General features: G+C 38.9%; 1 protein-coding gene across 1 annotated transcript in view; it reads right to left on the bottom strand.

The window, feature by feature from the left end:
* Positions 1-7,458: 7,458 nt before the first annotated feature.
* Positions 7,459-21,717, bottom strand: part of LOC137279285 (neuronal acetylcholine receptor subunit alpha-10-like) — a 47,547-nt gene continuing 33,288 nt past the window's right edge. Inside the window, exons 2-6 of the mRNA XM_067811802.1 lie at positions 19,325-19,476; positions 17,024-17,068; positions 15,409-15,518; positions 14,105-14,640; positions 7,459-9,182 (exon numbers count right to left, since the gene is read on the bottom strand). Coding sequence (XP_067667903.1) covers positions 8,593-9,182; positions 14,105-14,640; positions 15,409-15,518; positions 17,024-17,068; positions 19,325-19,476 — 1,433 coding nt within the window. The 3' untranslated portion in view covers positions 7,459-8,592. The remainder of the gene's footprint in view (positions 9,183-14,104; positions 14,641-15,408; positions 15,519-17,023; positions 17,069-19,324; positions 19,477-21,717) is intronic.

Raw genomic sequence — 21,717 nt, 5'->3', positions numbered from 1 at the left:
GACAAGACAATGCCCATTGTAAGAAGATACTCTGGGGTTAATTGCCAGTAATTTGCAAATGTCCTTTCCGGAACCAGTACCGAATGTCCCATCCCCGCTGATAGGCTGTAATATATTTCCAGCCTGCGAAAAGGGTGAAATTTCACATTGACACAATCGATTGGTAGATTGCTTCAATCGATGATTCAGCTGTGTTTTACGCTTCGAGTCTTTTATAGCCATGACTGCTGAAATGAAAAAGGATGCTGTAATCCCATCTGAATCTGAGATATAACAGAAATTCGATCACAGAATTTAATGGATTAGAGAGTCCCCAGAGCAGGAAGACCCCTAGTGAGGGCTGTTGAAATGCGATGACTCCAATACGTGGACAGGGTATTTGTACTGTATTTTATGTCACATTTGCTCTGATCCTATTGGAATTATGGGAAAACCGACTCAAGGGTAAATGCTGATATGTATTTATTTAAACCACACATTTCTACGACATTGTTGTGTTATGCTTGATGAAATATCTCCATATGTTGTTTGATGATTGTTTTAGTGTGTATTGGGTGGAAGGTTTAGTCGAGTAGTCTAGGAGCTCGCTCGTCACGCTGATGTGTTAGTTAGATACATGGGAGCTTCATCTTGTGTTCCCCGCCGTGGAATTCAGCTGGATGTGAAAAAACTCTACTCAGTCTTCCACTTCCGTCTCGCCAATGTGTCAAGCCTGTTTTTGGTGCCCTGTTACTTAAGGAATAGGCGTGATAGCACATCACCTCACTCATAATACATTTTAAGTGTTTGACCTGAGGAATAACATATAGGATGGTAACAGGGTGGTGGCATCCAGTTAGGACTTTCTGCAGATTCACTGTGGCTGTTTTCACTGCTGCCCCTTGTAGAGTTTCGGCGGTCCGTAAGTAATCGTGTCTGGAATGAGACAGCCCCTGACTGAAACGATTCTCATGTTCAACATCTAGTATCCATTTACTGTATTTTGCTCTTTACAGACGTACGTCTTATAAACAGAACGAATGAGATATTTCAACACAGATCTAAATATTTTGTTTGAGGTTCTGTAAATGTGATCAATGGTATTGTTGTGATACCCTCAAAGACTGTATTGTGTTTGAACTTTCTGTTTATCTTCATCTTAAACCGGAAGTGTCCCCCGTTACCCAACATTGCCACTTCGCATGATAACCCATTGTGAACAGGCTGGTTATAATTTGTTTGAATGGCATCATTAGAAGTTGATGACTAATAAGAAAGTAAGATTCTTTATGGATAAGACTTCTTTGAATGTCAACTATCTTTGACGGGTAGTCGATCTGACAATATCACATCGAAAATCAGCAATATCAGACCACATCATCAAGTGTCCAATTCACAACATATTTTCGGACAGTGTAAAGATATTATCCAAAAACCAACAGGACGTCACCACAAGAAAACTTGCAAAAGCAGTTCAAATCCGGAGACACAAGCCCTCTATCATCAGAGATCATGGACATCTCTTCCCAACTGCATACAATGAGCTGATAAAAACAACAGATTAGAGCACCCCAACCATCATTGCTAATGATCTCTTCAGCCATGTATACTCCTCTTATTGTCACATTCTTACCACCATGCGTTGATATTGTTGTTAATCCCCCCTTTAATTCATACCAACATGTTATTGCTTTGGCCCTGTTCATGTATATGTCTTTTCTGTGCTGTATTACGTAACTCTTTACAACGTTACAAGGATCCATACCGTAACATCGCATCATATGTAATCTAGAAGCTGATATTCATAAAGAATCTTACTTTGTTATGGCTGGTTACAAGATTTGCAGTTGATGACGGGGTCATCGGTCCAGTTTACCTGACCGACACGCGCACCTGATGTGTTTATTCGATAGTGATTCGTAAACACATTTAGTCGAAATCGTATAGTTGCTATTTCATATAAGCAGATAGATATTTTGTTGATGGAAACATAACTAACTTGTTACTTACATTTGTCATTTCATCGCTTGGTTTGTTATTTTTCACTAGATACGCCAAAAGAGTTCTTAATATCTCAATGTTCCATGAAAAGGATATTATGACCTTCACCTTGAATCTGCTGATCAAACACTTATGTTAAAAACACCAAAAAAATGACAATATATAAGAGGATATCCCGAACCAAAACTGTCTGCGTTTTTAACTGATCAAACCATCACACTTACCCTTCAAGGCTTCAAAACCTCATCAGGTAACCTATGTTTTCTGTTGTAGAATGCCCTGCGACGAATATTGATATGCGGATAGCTCTCGGCCAAACGCAAGAATAACTAATCATGAAAAGAGGATTAATTGCCTACAGGCATTACTCAATACATGAGATTAGACCTGATCGGGATTCAGGATCAGCAAACATCTTTCATATGAAAAGAACCCGCGCATCTTGGCTCAGCTCGTGTATAAAAATCACATCCCTGATAAGCTAATGTACTCTATGTATACATTTATGCATGTAAAAGGTCACAATCGCAGGATACCCAGTCGTTAATGCCTGCTCGACATTTGCTACGTGCATTGAAACATGTCAGGGACGTATTGCGTCATTTCTCATGTTCCTTGGTTAAAGCCATCGAAATTTGTCTTCAAGAGACAACTGACAGGTTCGGGTCGTCGCGTTCGCTGAATTGGTTGACTCATGTCATCGTATTTCAGATGCGTAGATCGATGCTCATGACATCAATCACTCCATCGTCTGATCCAGATTCGATTATTTATTCTTCACGCCTTCATATAGCTGGAATATTGCTGAGTGTGCAGTTAAACAACAAATAAAGAAAACGAAATCATAATGTTCATATGTCAGTAATATCTTAAAGACACGTATATTGTGATATGTACATGCAAGACATAGCACATGACTATACTCGACTGTACCATGCTGAATATATTGTGATCCTGGGTTTAAGGGTGTCATGGGTTCGGTTTCAAGTACCCTCTGCCGTGATATGTGTCATAAATTTCAATAGGAGACATTCTCGCTGCCTGATGTTTTCCTGCTGCTGACATGGATGTGTCACATAACGTAATACGCCAGAGGCACTATGTGTGGGAATGCATGACTGTACAAGTGTGCGCTAAATGAAAAGCTACTTACTTTGAGTCCGGACCTCGATAATATTCAATATGAAGAAATCTAGACCTACAGTTCCACATGGTATGGTGCCAGCAAGGAATATAGTTGTACACATGCATGTTGTGGTACCAACAAGGTGAGGCTTGCAGTTAAAGATAAACAGTGACTAAAATACAGCGGATCCTGATACTACCAAGTAGCGCAACTTTTGAAGCGCATAAAACGACTTGCTCTCTTATGTGTTAGCGATTGGTGAAGACGTCGGACGCATCGATACATTCTCATTTATGGACACTATTACGGTATCACCCAATCTGCAGCTTGTTTTTTTCCATTTAAAATGAATTTTCAAAAACACCACCTGCGTCCTGTGCAATCTAGTCCAAGTAAATGGAAGACGGTTATAAGGATATTCCAGCTTTAAACAGTCGTTGCGTGATCCGTATAAACAGCAGGAGCAGGTCGTCCCAGGGGATGAAGACAGCATTATCACGAAAATAATCATCCATGAAAAAGTCTAATATCACACGGATAATAACGATGGAGGGAAAATGTACGTCCACACAGGTTACCATGGAGGTACTGATTATTACCTTGAAGATTTCCTTTAGTTCTGTTTCACTTCCTGTAATAGAGGAATGTCCACATCCTTGCACATCAAACATCTAAAAGACACCAAAATGTCTCTCTCATCTTGCATGGAATTAAACGTCTTTGGAGGAAAACAATCACCATCCATTCCAACTCCCCCTGATGATTCCATTTGATGCTGTTTATTTCAATATATTCATTTCAATTAAACCCTGCTTAAGTCTCTAATTTCTCCTTACTGGAAGTTTGATCCCTGTATCAAAGAAGGTTGCCTCCCTGAGCACGATCAATGATCGTGGCTAGGAAGAGAGTTCGGTTCTATTCCACACACGATTAGGCCACGTAGGCAATTTTGCAGTTCAACGGTGTTAGCCGATCTTGAAATCAATGTTCCTCATTACTCAAGAAAAAAGAAGCTTTGTAAAGGCTTGTGTATGCTTGGGTTGCCGCCTTCCCTTATCGGTGATTACGCATCGTGGGCTGGAAGATGCTGTACCATTGATAGGGGCAGCCTACTTTTCTATTGGGGTGAAAACAAATTGAGATTAGTCCAAGCTTGTGAAAAAAGGGTGTTGTATAAAATAGCTAGCGAGAATAAATCAGGATTAGTGTCATTTCCTATGTATCAACTTGTTAAAGCACAAACAGGCCTAGGGAGCTGGAAATGTCATCTGTTAAGTTTTGTCTCGAGGCACTTACTTAAAATGATGACTATTGACTGACCATAGCTTAGCGTTGTGCCTTTGCCTCCTCCAGAGTTAATATGCTTTCTTATACACATATCGAACGAATGGATTTCAGGGGATGTTAATGTTTGTTGTACACGTGCACTGAGAAAATTTAGAATGTTTATTTAGTTAATGACCACGTTTACCAAAATGTTTGCACGCGTGAAAAAATGTACATGTTACTTACATGATGAGAGGGTACTGCAGACGTTACCACTAGCGGTAGTTTAACTAAGGTGCCAGTATAAGCATCAAACCAGTATATCATGTACCTATTAATGATGAGATATTTTTGTCTTGACACCACATAATGACTTTATAGTATGGCATATATCTGTTAAGAAAGGTGATGCTAGAGTATTTGTATTCACACAAAATTATGACGTTAGACGATGGCATGTTTTTGTCACCAAACAATGACGTTAGAGGATAAGATTTATTTGTCTTAATACCAGCTGATGACTATGTATTATAGGATATATTTGTCTAAGTGATGACATAATTCGAGATTGCAGAAGGTGTATTACTGACTATACATACTTCGTTTGGTGTAAGAAGCATCAGGCTATGACTCACACAGAAATAGACACACACGCGCTCGTGCTTGCGTGCGCACGTACGTACGTACACACACAAACATACATACATACATACATACATGCATACATACATACATACATACATACATACATACATACATACATACATACATACATACATACATACATACATACATACATACATACATGTGCGTTTCGTTAAATGACATTTACCACACAATCAATATGTCTCTCTGTCTGTAGTACGATTGAAATCTGCCTAATGCATTAAGGTCACTTTTCCTAAGCATATTCACGTTCAGCTATTTAGCGTTCCCGTACGCCTCGACAGCTCTATGACTGTGACGTCATAAGCACAGTATTTAACGTTGCATGTTGATACTGGCTGATTCTGGTGAGTTAGCGAGCACGCGGAGGTGTTGCCCCACGTAAGCGTCAACTGTATGTCAACTACAGGTTGAATATGTATCGGAAAGATCAATACGGCTTCCTTGAAGAAAGAAAATCACATCAGAACATGAATTCCAGTTCACCACACATGACAAAATTGGCTTGAGTTCCTCCCCACGTCTGAACATTTTCGAAAAATCAATTATACGTAATCAAAGACACGTATTTCAAGGGCACATATCGAGCAAATGCGTATGAAGAAAAAACAGACATAATTTATTAGTTTCAAACAGTTGAACACATTCGAGGGGACCGGCTAAGGTATAACCGTGGCGAAATTATTCACATTTCGGGGTTCTTGGTGACAAATTCATCACGTTGATGGCCTCGACTGTTCATTTAATGTTACATATTGATCTGACCAGAGTGATAAGAGGGTGAAGGAATGACTGTGTGGAAGTAGCTTGATTAAATCACGTTTGTAATGCTAGTGCCGAGAAAATCAGGATGTTAGATCTCTCCGGGTACTAACGCAATTAATTCATTACCAATTGTTAAAATACCGGGTGACACATCCGCATGATGCAAACGAATGATAATGTGACTGTGTTCAGGCATGTATACAACTGATGATATATAATGCAACTCCATTATATATATCCATGTATGTGCAATGTAATGTGTTTGCGTGTATTTAGCATTAAAGGAAGAGAAGAATTAAGAGCACAGAGTGTTTGGAAGACTTATGGTCCGGATATTGGTCCAGGGGAGCAAATACTCTCCCAGATGGAGAATACTATTGGCCCCGAGAAGCGGACTTCCAATCACTATCAGCAGGCCTGGTCAGCCCATGATCTATGTTTTAGGGATAAGTACAGCGGTGTGTATTCTGTTGATACATACTGGGATATTTAACCTGATAATATGTGACGACAAAATCAAACCTGATTTGTAAAAAACGATGAATATTCATTTTCTAAGCAAACAATGACACAATAATGTTGCGAGTGAGGAGATAATATCTTATATTTATGTCGTACACATGCATGTATCCATGAACTGAGCAATCATGTACACAGTGAGATTATTTACCGGATGAACTGCTAGTGTATCATTGATCGGGACTACTGTAAACATTAGAAAACCATCATATCAGAAAAGAATGAACGTTTTTGTCTTCTGCTCTTGATGGTGGAGTGTGTGTGCACGTGCGTGTGCGTGTGTGTGCGTGTTACATGTACAAATGTTATAGTCAGGCTCACTGCTTTATACATATATTGACTGGTGGTCTTTTATTCGTTGAAAACGTTAGTCGATTTAGGAAATAATTCATTTCCCCTTCCTGTGTAAGAATTCTCATCTTTCTTTTTTCAGTGATGGATTTGCTAAGTCGATGTCTGTACATGAGTGATAAGACATTGTGATGCATGGCAATCACAGGGCACAGTGCCAGCCAATGTTCTGTCTCAAGGATTCATGTTCTTATTTCGACGTCATTGTGTAATGTCTATCATTATTCGCATAATGATCAATACCAGACTGTCATCATAGGAAGAATGTGATTGCGTTGTTAAAAAACATAACTCGTGCTGTTTTTGAGAATCAATGACAATTGTTATGGCTTAATGCCATCTTACTTGTGAGTCGTTATCTGTGAATTTGGCAAATATCCCGACAATTTGTCATCTGAATCAACTTCCGCACAGTCATTTCACGTCAGCATTGTTGGCGGGCGCTGTTCCAGATATACAAGGTCCTGTTTTGTGAGCTAGCGCGTTATGTATTGTGTTATTAACACATAATTACGTCGCCTATGAATGCAGATCTCGAAATGATGAAATGCCTGAGATATAGCTGAAAGAAACGTCACGCTTAACATTTAACGTCACATCGGCAGCATCTCAGCCATATCGTGACGAAAACAATGTATACAATAGAAAATGAGAACATTTTGAAGAATCTAACCTGTAGACGATGGCCAGTAAAGTACTGTGATATCACAGGTATTCGTATAAATCTAGCATGGGAACTAAGACATTTTAATTAAATGAAAGAACATTAAGTTAACAATACATAATTATCTTTCTCAAAATATATACATTTATTTCACTTTCTATACATATCTACCCATGTGTGTACATGATGAGCGTTTATATAAAACATGTGTTACGTTTTATGAGTAATGCTGTTAGTCACTTAAGCCTGTGAGACAAGAGAATGGTGTTGCATGAGGAACAATGTTTCAATACAAGACGTCATACCAGAATTGAGATACTGTCATGGATACATCATTGTGAAGAGTTCACGATATTAAAACCTTACACAAATAATATTGAGCAAAACTATATTAACCAAACACTTGAGAAGAATACAAAAAGATACATGTATGAAGCAGTTTTCCGTCTCATCCAGACGAGACATAAACAAGATGAAATAAATTACAGTACAAACTGAGCACATATATAGTTTACATTTATCTAATGTGTTAATCTGATTATACCGAGACGATGTCAGTACGTTACATACAAAACAGTTCGACAGAAAGTCCACTCTCCATATTTCCAGCAATTTTTCAGCATTATGGCATGTATTTGTACACAATCGATTCCAGACAATCCAGTGATGGACATATATAGAAATGATCTACGCAGTCTGGATACAACACTGACCATCTCAATTCCATTAGTCGCCTCTTACTACAAGCATGGTTAGCAGTAGTCATACAAACCAGGTTGTCCTGCATATGCATAACAAAACGGAAACGCACATGACTATTTCTTACCAAGCAGTGTTCTTAAAACTTTTGTGCATTAGTCACCATGTTAAACATGTAAAGATGTGAAAAACATTTGCTGGTATATTTGTAAGGACCCAAGAATTACCCTTTGTTTCAAAACGATTAAGTCTGAAATATCACAGAATGAAAAACAGCAAACGGTTTGCAGCCAGGTAAAATCATATACATGATAATGGAGTGTGTGCTTCCCATCTGTATTAGTACACTGGTTTAGTTCAACTGTCAGTCAAGTGTTAAAACACTTATTCTGTTTATTCTCTGTAGAACAACTGGTATGCCTTCCTTCAACTTCAATCAGTTAGATTCAACACACATACATGCAGTTTCAACCATCATCTTTTGGCAAGAATGGTATGACATCATTCTGTTCTAAAGGCCGAAAATCTACAATTAGTTCACCCCACCGCTCACAGATCACGGGCTGTAGTCACTGATGGCTGTCGTTTTAGTCATAGGGCTGATGATAAGAAGCACAAATGTTGACACCAAGGTTATTGTCAAGAAGATGGTGAAGAAGAACTTATCCATCACTCGGGCAATTTCTTGCCATTCATTCACCGCCACTCGTTCAGCTCGGCCCCTTTCATATGCTTCCATAAGAAGCCTCAAATATCGAACTATTTCTTTCTCCATAGTAGCTACAGGATTAGAGCTTGGGACACCACCATTAGACGGTGTACCCCCAGCTCTTGGTCTTTGTCCTGACTCCACGAGTCCGTTCATGTGAAGGTCCAGCCTATGAGGATCATGTTGATAGTCTGTCCTTACATTGCTGTCTGCTGACTGCTCTTCGTGAACCTCTTGGAAACTTGGTCTGCTGGGCCTCTCAGACACACCTAGATAGTTGAGCCGCATACAGAGAATCTTGCCCACAATGTTTGCTATGAACTTGATACAGACAGGAGGGCGGTTCAGCAAGCCTCCTTTGTGGTGGCAGTTGAGTACAAATACTGACAAGGCAACAGAAATGGCACTCATGGCCATGATGACGGTCAGGTAGATACCTGCAATGTCAAAAAGGACGATGAAAGAATATAACCGTAAAAATAATAAACTATAAACTTTGAAAATAATGCTTGACAAAATGTGCAATGTGTGTTTTATATACTGCTCTCTCATATGGGTTAGGAACGTCTGTTTAGCTGATATTTAAGACCACATTCAGTATTATTCCAGTTACGTGACAGATGCGTGTAAACAGCCAAATCTGGATTAGACATAGTGATTGATGGAACGATCCACGATCCACGATCCACGATCCACGATGTTTCCAACGATCCATGATGAAGTCGTCTCTCACAACCAGCAAGAGGGTGGGGGCATTTTCAAGCCCGCCCCACGGGATGATATCGGATACTTGATCGTTACTGATAATATTGTTTCCAAACGTATATTTAATGCACGAAAGTGACCAATGAACCATAATGTTAGTTTACCAGTAGCCAACTATTTCCACAGATCTGATAAAAGTTCTGCAGATAAAAGATGCACTTCTATAGGTAGTTGAACCGTGCGGCACCACACTCCCCACACTGATAGTAACACCAACAATCGTCCATGTGAAAACGGATACATGAACCTGCGATAACTAATTCATAAACTATTTCACATAACATCGAGATTTCTATACGAGTTACAGTAAAATGTTTGAAACCATCTTCGCGTTGTGTGTATGACATATTCACCAAATATATTGATCCGTTTTTCATTTCCCATCTAAGTAGCACTTCTATAAAATCAATGATGAAAACGTGCCGTGTATTTTTGTTTTGTAGAGCTATGTCTTATGAGATATAACTGGAGAGGACGCCTAGGATAGGGAATGGATCATGTACGTATTTATTTGTGCTCGCTGGATATAAATGATATCATCTGAATATGAAATAAGACACATAACACGTGTAATATCTATTCACGTTGTTGTATATGCTGCAAATCATATTATAGGCTATCAAGCTCATCATGGCATTTTCATATTTTATCACAGCAGCACAGAATACACATTGTCTTGGAATCTGTTACAAGCATTAGACCTAACTCACTCACTGCAATGTCAAACATGTTAAACCTTTATCGTTAATCTATCGTTATATTCCATCGTGAATTCAGTCCTATTAAACCCCTCAGTCGTGTGGGGCAGATTTATCTAGACTCAGACATAGATGACAATATCAACGGAGGACACCAATTTCACCCTGTAGTAATTGGTCCGTATTTCAGGCTATTACTATATAACCTAGGAATATCCATTCAAGCAGCAACATTGATAACCCAGTTATCAACAGCCCTCATGTCGATGTTGCGATACTTTTTGAAAAGCGACCCTGTCAACCCTGGCAACCAATCGTTAAGTGTATTCATTAGTGTTGGTGGTGGAACCACAAGGGCATTCCGTGAGTGAGGAGTAATAGAATAACGACAGTTCTACACTGCGGCACTTTAGCCGAGGATGGATAAGTCTCCTCTGAAGACTGACTATGAAGCTACTGGGACAATTTAAACGGACTCTCCTTATGATGCATTACTAGATTAAGACTTCTTGTAAAGACAGTAATTCACCACACTCTACCCTTTCCTAATATCTGACACTTTGAAGGTAACTAGATGTAATTTTGTAACACTTTGATGAAATGTAACCCTCCCATTTGACGTATTCATGTGACAACTATTTCGTTTGCGTCTCCTATGGGTTCAAATTGAATCGTCCGTGGACGTATGCATAACGAATGGCCAATATGTACAATAAAGCTATTTCGATATTCCATATGAGACACCAATAACATTACGTGAAAGAATCTTCTAGTGATTTGTTTGAACTCTATAGGTACATTGTGATGAAGCACCAAAATACCTAGGCAACAATTCCTGAGAAAATTACCGACGAAGACATCTAAATGGCATCTCCTACGCTGTAGCCTGAGGTATTTGATGGGTCTGCATTAAACAACGCATTCGCTGGCATATGATCCGTCCTGGCCGGAAGTATTTGTCTGTGGAAAAATTGCCTCGTCAAAGATTCAATCGGAGAAGATGGAGTATAACGTGTTCAGTGTTTCCCCGATTTCAAACGATATATAAGTTCATTTACGCAGCATAAAATCGTATACCTGTGGTGGGAAAGGCTGTCACTCGATACGCGTGCAATTAGCAGAGGATCGGTAGACAGAAAACATGTTGTGCCTAGTCGGGAAAGCCATGCTCTGAATATTGATACCACTGGAAATATGCCTGTATACACTTATTTAAATGATTGTACATGTTAGAAAAATTGATACTACTGCCGTTCTGGCACGTATCATGCACCAGTGTGTGAACTTATCTATACATCCACCTATAATAGATATTTGAACTATTTATCAAAAATTACCTGTATTCCACATTTTATATTCTTAAACCTATAAATTCCAAACTTCATCAAAATTAAATAATTTACTATCCAGCATTGTTATGCGTCACTGATTTGTACTCATTTTTACAATTAATGTGCAAACATTATTTATTGAAATAATACGTGGATGTTGCAAATACTGAAAGACGGTTAACTACAGTGCCCAATTTCCATGGGATAGATAATGTGTTCAGCGTGTATATCACAGACTGTTAAGAATCACGTGAGTGGAGGTTAATGGGATCTTCACATAGTCTGTGAGTGTGTAATCACCAATAACTAGCAACCAGGATCGCTGATAGAATCTCTAAAACTAAAGGAAATGGTCTCAGAGGTTCATTTACCATTTCCGACTGGAACCGACCAAATGCCTAATCGAGCCTGTTTCAATTACATGTTAAATTATATATATCGTAATGATACTGAACATAAATGAGAGTGAATATCACCTGTATCCGCTCTCCTCTAGGATGTCCATCATAGCAGTCTCCAACATGGCACTGCTTCATTAATTTAATTCTAATTCATTGCAAAAGAATCTGATCATGGGACAAAGAATGGTCTGTTTTTCAAAACGTGTTCGAATATTCTGAAGCAGTTCATCGAGATATTTTCCCATTACCCAACAACATGTATACGCAAGATGAAGCCCGTGAAACCTCTGGAAACCTTTCTCTCTTACGTAACTGCGGTGGAGTTTTTGATGTAAAGTGGTTGTGTTTTATACTAAACGTTCTGCATGCCTTCAAGAATGCAATAAAAGTGTGTTAATGAAGCATACGGGTTATTATATACTAGATTTCAGATATGAAGAGGTAATAAAAAAATCGATGATGTATTTTTTGTTTCTTTCGTATGATATTAATCATCTGGACTGTTATCCTATTTCAAAAATATAATAACAGGCGATTTATTCGATATCCATTGGGAAAATCACAGGAAGCTTGTGGCCCTAATGGCTCAATTATTGTCCATTCTAGCTAGGATCACTTTAGTTTCAAGACAGCGAGAGATTATCTATGTATTGTTTCACGTCGTTTTATTAACTATCTCAGTATTTGGATACTGTAGGATATCAACACTGAGCTGCACACATTATACCAATGATGGGACCCAGTCTGGTTTCTTTAACCTATCATATAACACTCTAACCACTCGACCACCATACTGCGTAAAGCGGTAACTTGTGTCATATAGGTCAATGTATGTATAATCCTAATTTGCAACATTTTCTTGCAACATTTCGGCTCGTGGACATTTGTAAAAGAGAACATAATTGTCCTACGTGCGCATCACGGTCTAAAAACACTGATGCCAAAATTTTCCTCATGAAGTCAGAATCAGTGTTTGTCTCTCAAAAACTGTTTTCTTAAGTCATTTGATGGAAGAGATTATAAGCATACCCTCGGGAATATACGGAGTAAAGGCAAATATTGGTGGTATTCACCGTACAGAGTGTATTCGCAAGAGCCACTTACGTCCTCCTTTGTTGCCAGTAATGTCCGCTATACGAACAGAACAACGTGGCAACAAGGTGGACGTCTAGACCTGGTCAATTGAGATGATGAAAGTTTCCCGAAGACGTGTTCCAGCTTTGAATGGTGTCATGTAGAAACGGTTGTCCGTCAATGGACAACATGATTCCATCAGTAGTGATGTTGGAAATGTCTAATGGCGGATGTACTTTGACGGGGTAACCGTCATGGTTTCTATATTTAAGTTCTCTTGAGTGAATCACTTCAACCTCTGAGTAACAGTTTGGAGACATTTCTAGTATCGTGTTTGCTTAGATTCAGCTTAATGACACTTTTACCACGAAGAGATAGGCTGATATCTGAGAATGTGAGTAAAAAATCATTATCTGGAAAGAAAACTATTATCTATGAACATTTAATGTTTGTAATGTCTTGTTATTGCTGGGTAAAGATATGATAAAACCTTATGGATAATCAACATCTATAAATTTCTCAATAGCGACTTTTCGGTTTCATATACCGTTTTTTCTGCCACAGATAATAAGGTTTGTTTTGGCGTTCTTCATCATCATTAACCAGTGCATCATTACAATGAGTTTACAATACGTCTGTTTCTACTATTTCCCTGCACGCTCTGATATACATGGCATATCATTTCATCCAGAGGTATCTACAAACAACTGCAATGCACGAGTCCGGATAAAATACAATTTACATGTCTGCTGACCTTTTCATTAGCCGATAACAGTGTGATTTCAGAGAGTGCACTGTCAGTTACCATGTCTTTGTTTTAATGCCTCGCGATTGATAAAGTTGATAGATTTGATCTTGGAAGAATTACTTGACGCGGGCATACATTATTTAAACGTCCTGTTTCATATCAGACCCAGTTACTTTTGTTGCATCAATAACCAAAAATGAGTTTATTCCAATATATTCATACCCAAATTGTCCCTTGCTGTATAAGTCTTATCAAATATGCCTCTACACACAAACTTCTATATTCAAGAGAAGACATCCGTTATACAGTACTTGCAGGGTTGTGTGCGAGTCTGTTACTCACCTATAAGGGGTATATATTCCGATGTTGGCGGCATATTCTCCGCAACCAGCAGCATAAACACTGAGAACGCTAAGAGTACAGTGAGTCCGAGGGTCACCTTCTCCCCAGAATCCGGGGGAAGAAGAAATCCCGTGAGGGACAAGCTGGACAATAACATGCACGGTATTATCACGTTGAAAAAATAATACAACACTCTCCTCCTTAAATGGATATAAAACGTCACATCCGGAAACGGTTCGTCGCAACAGGGGTAATATATAACGTTTCGGACCACCTTGGTATCCACTAAAGTCCATTCACCATTGTCCACAAAGTTGGACAGATCTACTTCCGATGTTCTGTTGAACACGTCCACCTGGAAGCCATCATACGCCCACGAACCCATCTTTAGACGGCACACCTGGTCGTCGAAGGGGAAGTAGGTGATGTCCATCTTACATGATGACCGGAAACGCACAATTGGTGGCCAAAACACGTTTCCATCGTTGCCAACCATTGCTAGACTGCGCATGTACCTCTTGTTATGGTTGTCCACGCTGAAAGGATGAGTAGGATACGGTTAGTTTCCATATACACAAAACATGCTTGGAAGACACAGTTCACAGTCTTTTAAAAATAACTTATCTATAGTAGCAAACACAGGTATAGAAAGCTGACAGATACTGCTTACTGATTTCTGTCTCTGTCAGTTGCTGCAAAGGTTTGTCGAAACGTTTTTAGAACGGCTATAGAGAACTTAAATTAGTGGTCGTGCTGATTTTGTTATGACCCTGGTCTGCAGTAATTCTACAAGTTGCCACAATTCCATGTTGTTACTGACTGACTGAGTTTGGTTTTACACCCTTTTGACAAAGTGAATATTCCAGCAACACAACGACGGGGAACACCAGACATGGGTTTCACACATTGTACCCACGTGCGGAATCACGGGGTCTACGGTGGAAAGGGCCAGCCATTTAGCCATTAGGCTATCCCACCGCCCCATGAAAGTTTTTGTGTAATATGTGCTTTTGAAGTCATTTGCATTTCATACATAAACAATACAATCTTGCTCTGGTAACGTAGTTCCTCATTCAATGTTAGAAAAGTATTTTAGGATTTCATGCTTTATAATAAAGGCATTAAAAAGAGACATCAACATCAAATACATAAGAAAAAGTGTATTTGATTGTCATGTATTGTTCAATATTTATTGATCACACATAAAAGATCACTTACTCAACAAGGCTACTGAACGTAGTTACCAAATCCCAAATACATCCAAGAGAACTATTAACCAGCATATATAATATACATTCAAATACCTGTTGTATAGTACAATGTCTGGTAGCCATATGAGATCACATGGAACTCTCAGTACTGTGATGTTAGCATAATCCGATGTGTTCCAAACTAGCTTCTCATCTCGCCATTCCTGAACAAAGATCAGAGTGATAAATATCTATTGACAAATGTGTATTGCTCGTTACAGAACATACAGATTTAGCGACAAAGGTATTCTATGTTTAGAGATATGCAAATATATAACATATTAAACGTTATGATCATCATCTAGCCTTTCATGCAGTCGATTTTGTGTTTAACACAAGTTGATAATTTTAGAGCTTGCTATGTATACTGAAGCTCACATTTTACACATTTGCATATCAGAAACGAACAAAACCGCTCATTAATGGAATTTTCTTCCTCATTAATTCGTGCGTGTGTGTCCGTTAAGATAAGCCTAACCTTTCAGCCAAAGTTACTATAAATACTCCAGTCAAACACTATCCCTAGACGAAGGCATGATCAACATTTCACTGTGGACATTGTTTGCAGTATGTATGTCTCCACAGGGATATTGTTCGTCTGTGGCTCCTTACACTAGATCCAACAATACTGTTATCGCCTAAGCAACCTTTCGAGGATTTAAGTCACTGTATACCCTGCTGCTCTTCAGCAACGGTTCAATTATTCCCGATTAAAGCTACTAGCGACCAAGGAGAAAGTATTTGTTTTATTAAGCAACCAATCACCTCAATTGGAAAGTAAATCTTTGCCTTTTAAGTAGATGTTTGATCGGTGATTTCGATAAAGTGGTGGATCGCTTACTTTTGAGGGTTCTCCTTGGTTGTGCGTCTCTACGACTGATAACAACTAAGACCAATTTCGGGTATAGTTTTTTCCGCTCTGGACGACGGCCATTACAGATAGTGATGTATGTTTGATACTGATTTATATAGGTGAGATACTGCTGGATTGATCACTGCTTAACAGTGATTAAACGGTTTTGTGGAACGTGTCCGCAGGGTAGCCATTAATCACTGACGTCAGCGCCGATAGGAATTTGATTTCGCTGTGTTCATGTGTTCGTGATTTAGATACTTTGTGGTTTGAACGTCAATGGGGTTTCTTAAAGAAACAAGTTTGCACGTTCTTGTCCTCGTCCTCAAATTCTCGTCCTTCAGCGTCGGTGCATATGTGAAATAAAATCCATATATTGATGCAGATTCAAGATAAGTAATATGATTAGTTTTCAAAACTGTTACAGTAAACACAATTATATTACCAGGTTGCGGTCATCTGTTGAATTTAAATGATGAAGTGCTTCAGTACCGCAAAAAGGTCGTAATGGTCGTAAACATGAATTATTCATTCTTGGAAGTATTGTCGTCAGGGTGCTTATATGATAGAGAACAGTGTTAATGAAATCATCATATGCTGTCAAATGATTGCCCTTGTCCATGTCCATGGCTAATGTTTGAAGTAAGAAATCAAAAACATTATTTATCTGCAACATGTTTGCCATATGTTTAAATTAACGTGTAAAAATAAACATCTTCTTAACATAAACGTTACTCGAAGGGAAGGCGTACATTCCTTCCTTAGACCGCTTGTTTCAACCGCCCAAGTAGTATATAGTATATACGGATACGTTACCTGATCTAACCATACGTTGATCGACAGCACTTGATTTTTCTCGTCCTGGAAAGAAGCAGTTTGGAAACATTTATGATACATTACCATGCTAACAATCAGGTAACGTAGGAATGCCTCCACATCACACACTTCATATATGATGTTGCAACAGACATCGAGAAACGATATGCTTTACGTTATTTAAATCGATCTTCTCCACTACAACAGTTGTTGTCATCTTGCGTCATCAATAACTTCAGTGAAAAGATCAACGAGTGTTACTGCTTTTTTGACGTTTTTGTTCAACGGACTGTGTCAACTGATTGTTCCTAAAGTGGACGTGTGGTGCTTATGTGACCATACATGTTCACACTTATTGAAATGGTGTCTGTATGTTGCCCGGGTGGGACCGACCATCCGCCCAAACAGATTATTTTGAGTGTAAAAGGAAACATATGGATGAATATAATTGATCACTCAATGAGAAATAACTTCTTTGAGCTTCTTTGATTATATGATTCTGCACTTTCGCTGAAATGATTTACTAGCTAGATTGACATGTCATTCCATTCAGATTCCGTTGCTCCCCTTACCAATACTTTCAGCACCATTACTTTGATTACATTCTTCGCGAAGACTGTTATATTCCTGCAAATCCACATTTTATATGGGTCTGTGTTCGGGGAACAACGAGTTGATTACTTTCAATTTTATAAACACACCAACTGGCAACAGGTGCAAATCTAAGCCATCAACAGATTGGCTGTTGAAAAGCTGAGCATAAGTCTAGCGCCTCCTTTGGCTGATGTACGACGTCAGCATCACACTTGCTTTTCTACATTTTGCAGCTGTTTCAGTAACTGTTTGCCGTCTTGGTAAAGCTAATATTGCCCCGATGTGTATATTTGTATGTCAGTGGTATTCTTAGATCTATATGTATAAGTAACGGAGGACAGATAGACGTTATTTTCTAACGTTTTCTCGAACATGTCTATTGTTATCCTGTTGTGAGTATTCAATATCACCTTAAAGATGTATTTGTACCATTCATGGATATCTCATATTGTACATTTATCTGGCTTCGTAATTACTTTGCTCATGTGCAACCTTTATTTAGATCAGGCCATTTCCACAAGTATTAAAACCAATAGAATATCTTAGAAATACTGACACACACGTGCCTGTCCCCAAAGAAACAAGGCTGATTAAAAAGTACCCACAATCCCATTTCAATCAGCCAGCACATGATCCATAAAAGGCATCGTTTTGTGGCGACCCTCCACCCTCTTACATCAGTTTGTAAATGCTGTCATTATTTTGTAAACGTGGTTTTGCTGTTAAAAGCCCCAAATGTACACATTACGATGTTAATGTCATGCCAGCACTACAACCAGTCAGGTCCACAATTGCTTGCCACAAGAAATGAAATAGTTTTAATGGATCGACATAATGTGTTTACCCAGCCTTACTTTGTTCTCCTATCAGTTCACTGCAAACTGAAGTTTCTTTATGACTATGAATGTTCAGTGACTTTAAGTATTAGGTTAGGCCTATCATGAAGCAAACTATTGCCTCTACGTACATGTTCCATTGTGTAAATTGTTTTGCATCTTTAATGATTTTGTACACTTGGTCGATATACATTGATTCAAGTGTCTTCTTCTGGCAATCTCCCAGATGCGCTCATAGAAAATCTGTTTGACTTTGTAACAAGTTTTGTAATCAATCACGATTCAAAAATAGTGTTCCTTCGTAGACAACGGATAGTTCTGTGTATCTCCAAAGAATAGGATTCCGTGGTTTACTTGTACAGGCTTCAGAAAGACAATATGCTATTAAATGTGCCAAAACATTACAGAGTGCGTGTTTGCGTAGGGTATGATAGAGTGATAATGGCGCAAGCTTTTTGTGTTTAAGTGCGTTGTGTTCATACACATCATGATGTTAGTATTCCATTATCCTATCTATGGCCAGTAAAGATCACGGAATTCAATGTCCAGGTTTGTTGTAAGAGGTGACTAACGGGATCGGGCAATCACGCTCGCTGGCTTGGTCGATACAAATCATCCTATTCCAGTATAGATCGATGTTCATTTTGTTTGGCACTGGATTATCTGGTCCAGAATGTATACAACCGCTACCATACAGCTGAAACATTGCCTCTCAAAGTGCACAATTGTGAAACACTGAAATAAAGCTCCATTCAGATGGGACAGTGGAAATACTATGTGCATTTAGCCGAGGCCTACAACATCACACTATGGTATGTTTGGTTGGAAAATATGGTTGAGAGACTGTGGACCAGACCAGAAATATACTTACGACATCCAGCACTTGCGTCAGAGTTATTCCGAGTCGAATTACAACAGGATGGGTCGCATCGTAAACCGGTCTTACTGAAGAATCGTAGTTTTCACGTAACTTCTTCAACAGTCTTTGTTCGTCTGTAAGTCGGCCTCTTCCTGTTGTGGCCACTGAAACATACAATCGTTATATATACTCCACTACCTAGTGGAATGTACATGTAATTCGTTATGAAGATAAAAAGAGATAAAAAGCTCGATGATGAAAAGCAACGTCTCCTAAAAGGAGAATCATTTGTGTGGCCACGAATTAACCTCTTGACGCCAGGTGTTCTCGAAAAGCTGAGTGTTTAACTATCCCCAGTACTGGATTCTGTCACAAACTCATGCTTAGACAAGCTAATGCTGGAGTAAACCTTGTAAATGTTTGTAACTACAAAACATAAACGTGTCCCTTTCTTTGACTTACTGAGAACAGCTGCCTATGAAAGCAGCTGTACATACTGCGTGAGTAGAGGACAATTACATTTGCATCAGAAACAATATTCATATATAAAGAATATGTTTGTACAATTGTACAATCAACAGTCGTCCGAGACACATTATATTTTCTGAACATGTCTATAATATTATTACATTTCACAGCCGATAAGATTGTGTTTATAGCTATATACGAATTTATTAACAATCCTGCACACGAGCTGCTATAAATCATATGAATACATCCCGTCGGTGTCATCACTGTCGTTAAAATTATCTCTGTCTTTTGCTCTCTCTCTCTTTAGCTTTGTTCTCTCATTTGTCACAGACAGGGATAACACGAATGCAGTATCATGAAGGACAACGGGATCAGTCCACATCGGCTGTATCGCATTTCTAAAGACAGTTTCATTGAGGCAATAACAGCACTGCACCCATATCAACAAATGTGACTGAACGGAACCAAGGGTAAGTATAGGAAGGAGTAATAAATAACTCCGAAGTTCCGCAAAATAAAGAAGCCTATACCCCTGACTCTTTGACTCATGATCGCCACTCGGCCCTTAAAGAACTGAGATGGTCCAGTTTGGATCATCCGTACCATTACTCCGGAACATTAATTGATATAAAACAGCTTTGACCGATGTTCATTGCTTCTAAATGTCCTTCACAGAGCTGAAAAGGACCAGACGTGGCATCAGTGGTACATTCCAGAACAGTAAACAGACATATGATTTAGGCAATTACTATTAAAAGTTCATGGAAACTTGTGTACGACCAGTGCTCTCATTCATGTTTCTGCTTCTTAGCGCAACGCTCACCAATATTAAGGGTATGTACCCGAGGTCTGTAAATAAATCGACTCAAGAGCAGACAATCCATTGATACATTGATATCGATCTGATGGCATACAATACATGCATTGGGAAGGTCAGTAACCCTGAACATTCGATCTCGTTAGTTGCTTCACACAAGCAGGTGTGCTGAAGACGTATTCAGATCCAAATCCTCATGGACTTCCAATCAAATACACACACGTAAGCTAGGTGACTGACATGCATTAATGCACAAACATACCGTTGGTCTTTGCACAATCTCTATGATGCTATATCACCTTAATTAACATGAATATATCAGACACGTAAAACCTATAATATTTTATGGACCTGCAAGATGGAAAACCGATGTTCGTTTAACTACGCGAGCTGTTTGAAAGATCACGAAGGAACATGATCAATATTCGTGTTGAGATTGGTCCCTTTAATTTGACTAACGATATGAGCATGAGGTTTTGTGTGTGTCAAAAGAGGGGTGAGAACTGGTGGGCTTTCAGAATGGCAAATCATGTGTACGACCTTTGCTCTTCAGGATTACAGTGTGTTAAACAGCTTCAAAGTAGGCTAAAGTGTTCACGTCTCCGTTGTAGAATTATTCACACAATATACTCAACAAAATTAACTCCTACTGTCCAGAGCTCCCACACTGCACTTCATGACTGTCCTGTGGACATTTCCCATCTTACAAATAAAGAGTAATCTCTGAGACTGGCTGATTACCTTGTCTGAGCGAATCTCACGGAGTTTAGAACACTGGTCATTTGGCTTCATATTTAGTGGCATTCAACCTCCGGTAGAAGTTAAGACAGATGGTGTCAAAGGAAAACTTACCATGAATGTGGACACAAAGGGAGGCCCAGGTGGAAAAATACAGATCGTCATACACGAGAAAGAAGAGAGAGGGTGATATATTGAAAAAAGGTAATATAGCTGGTTCCTACACACAGGAGACACATTTGCAAAAATTATTTGTTGTAAAATCTGAAGGTGCGTTTGTGTTTTCCATTCCATTTTTTTTTTGGCAAAAAGCCATTTCGGACACTAAATCCAAGAATTTGTTCCTGGCTCTCCTGGCTTTTGGTCTTTAAAAATAGTC

Source organism: Haliotis asinina, chromosome 3 (genome assembly GCF_037392515.1).
Source record: "Haliotis asinina isolate JCU_RB_2024 chromosome 3, JCU_Hal_asi_v2, whole genome shotgun sequence".
NCBI lineage: Eukaryota > Metazoa > Mollusca > Gastropoda > Lepetellida > Haliotidae > Haliotis > Haliotis asinina.
This window is presented reverse-complemented; position numbering and strand designations above follow the sequence as displayed.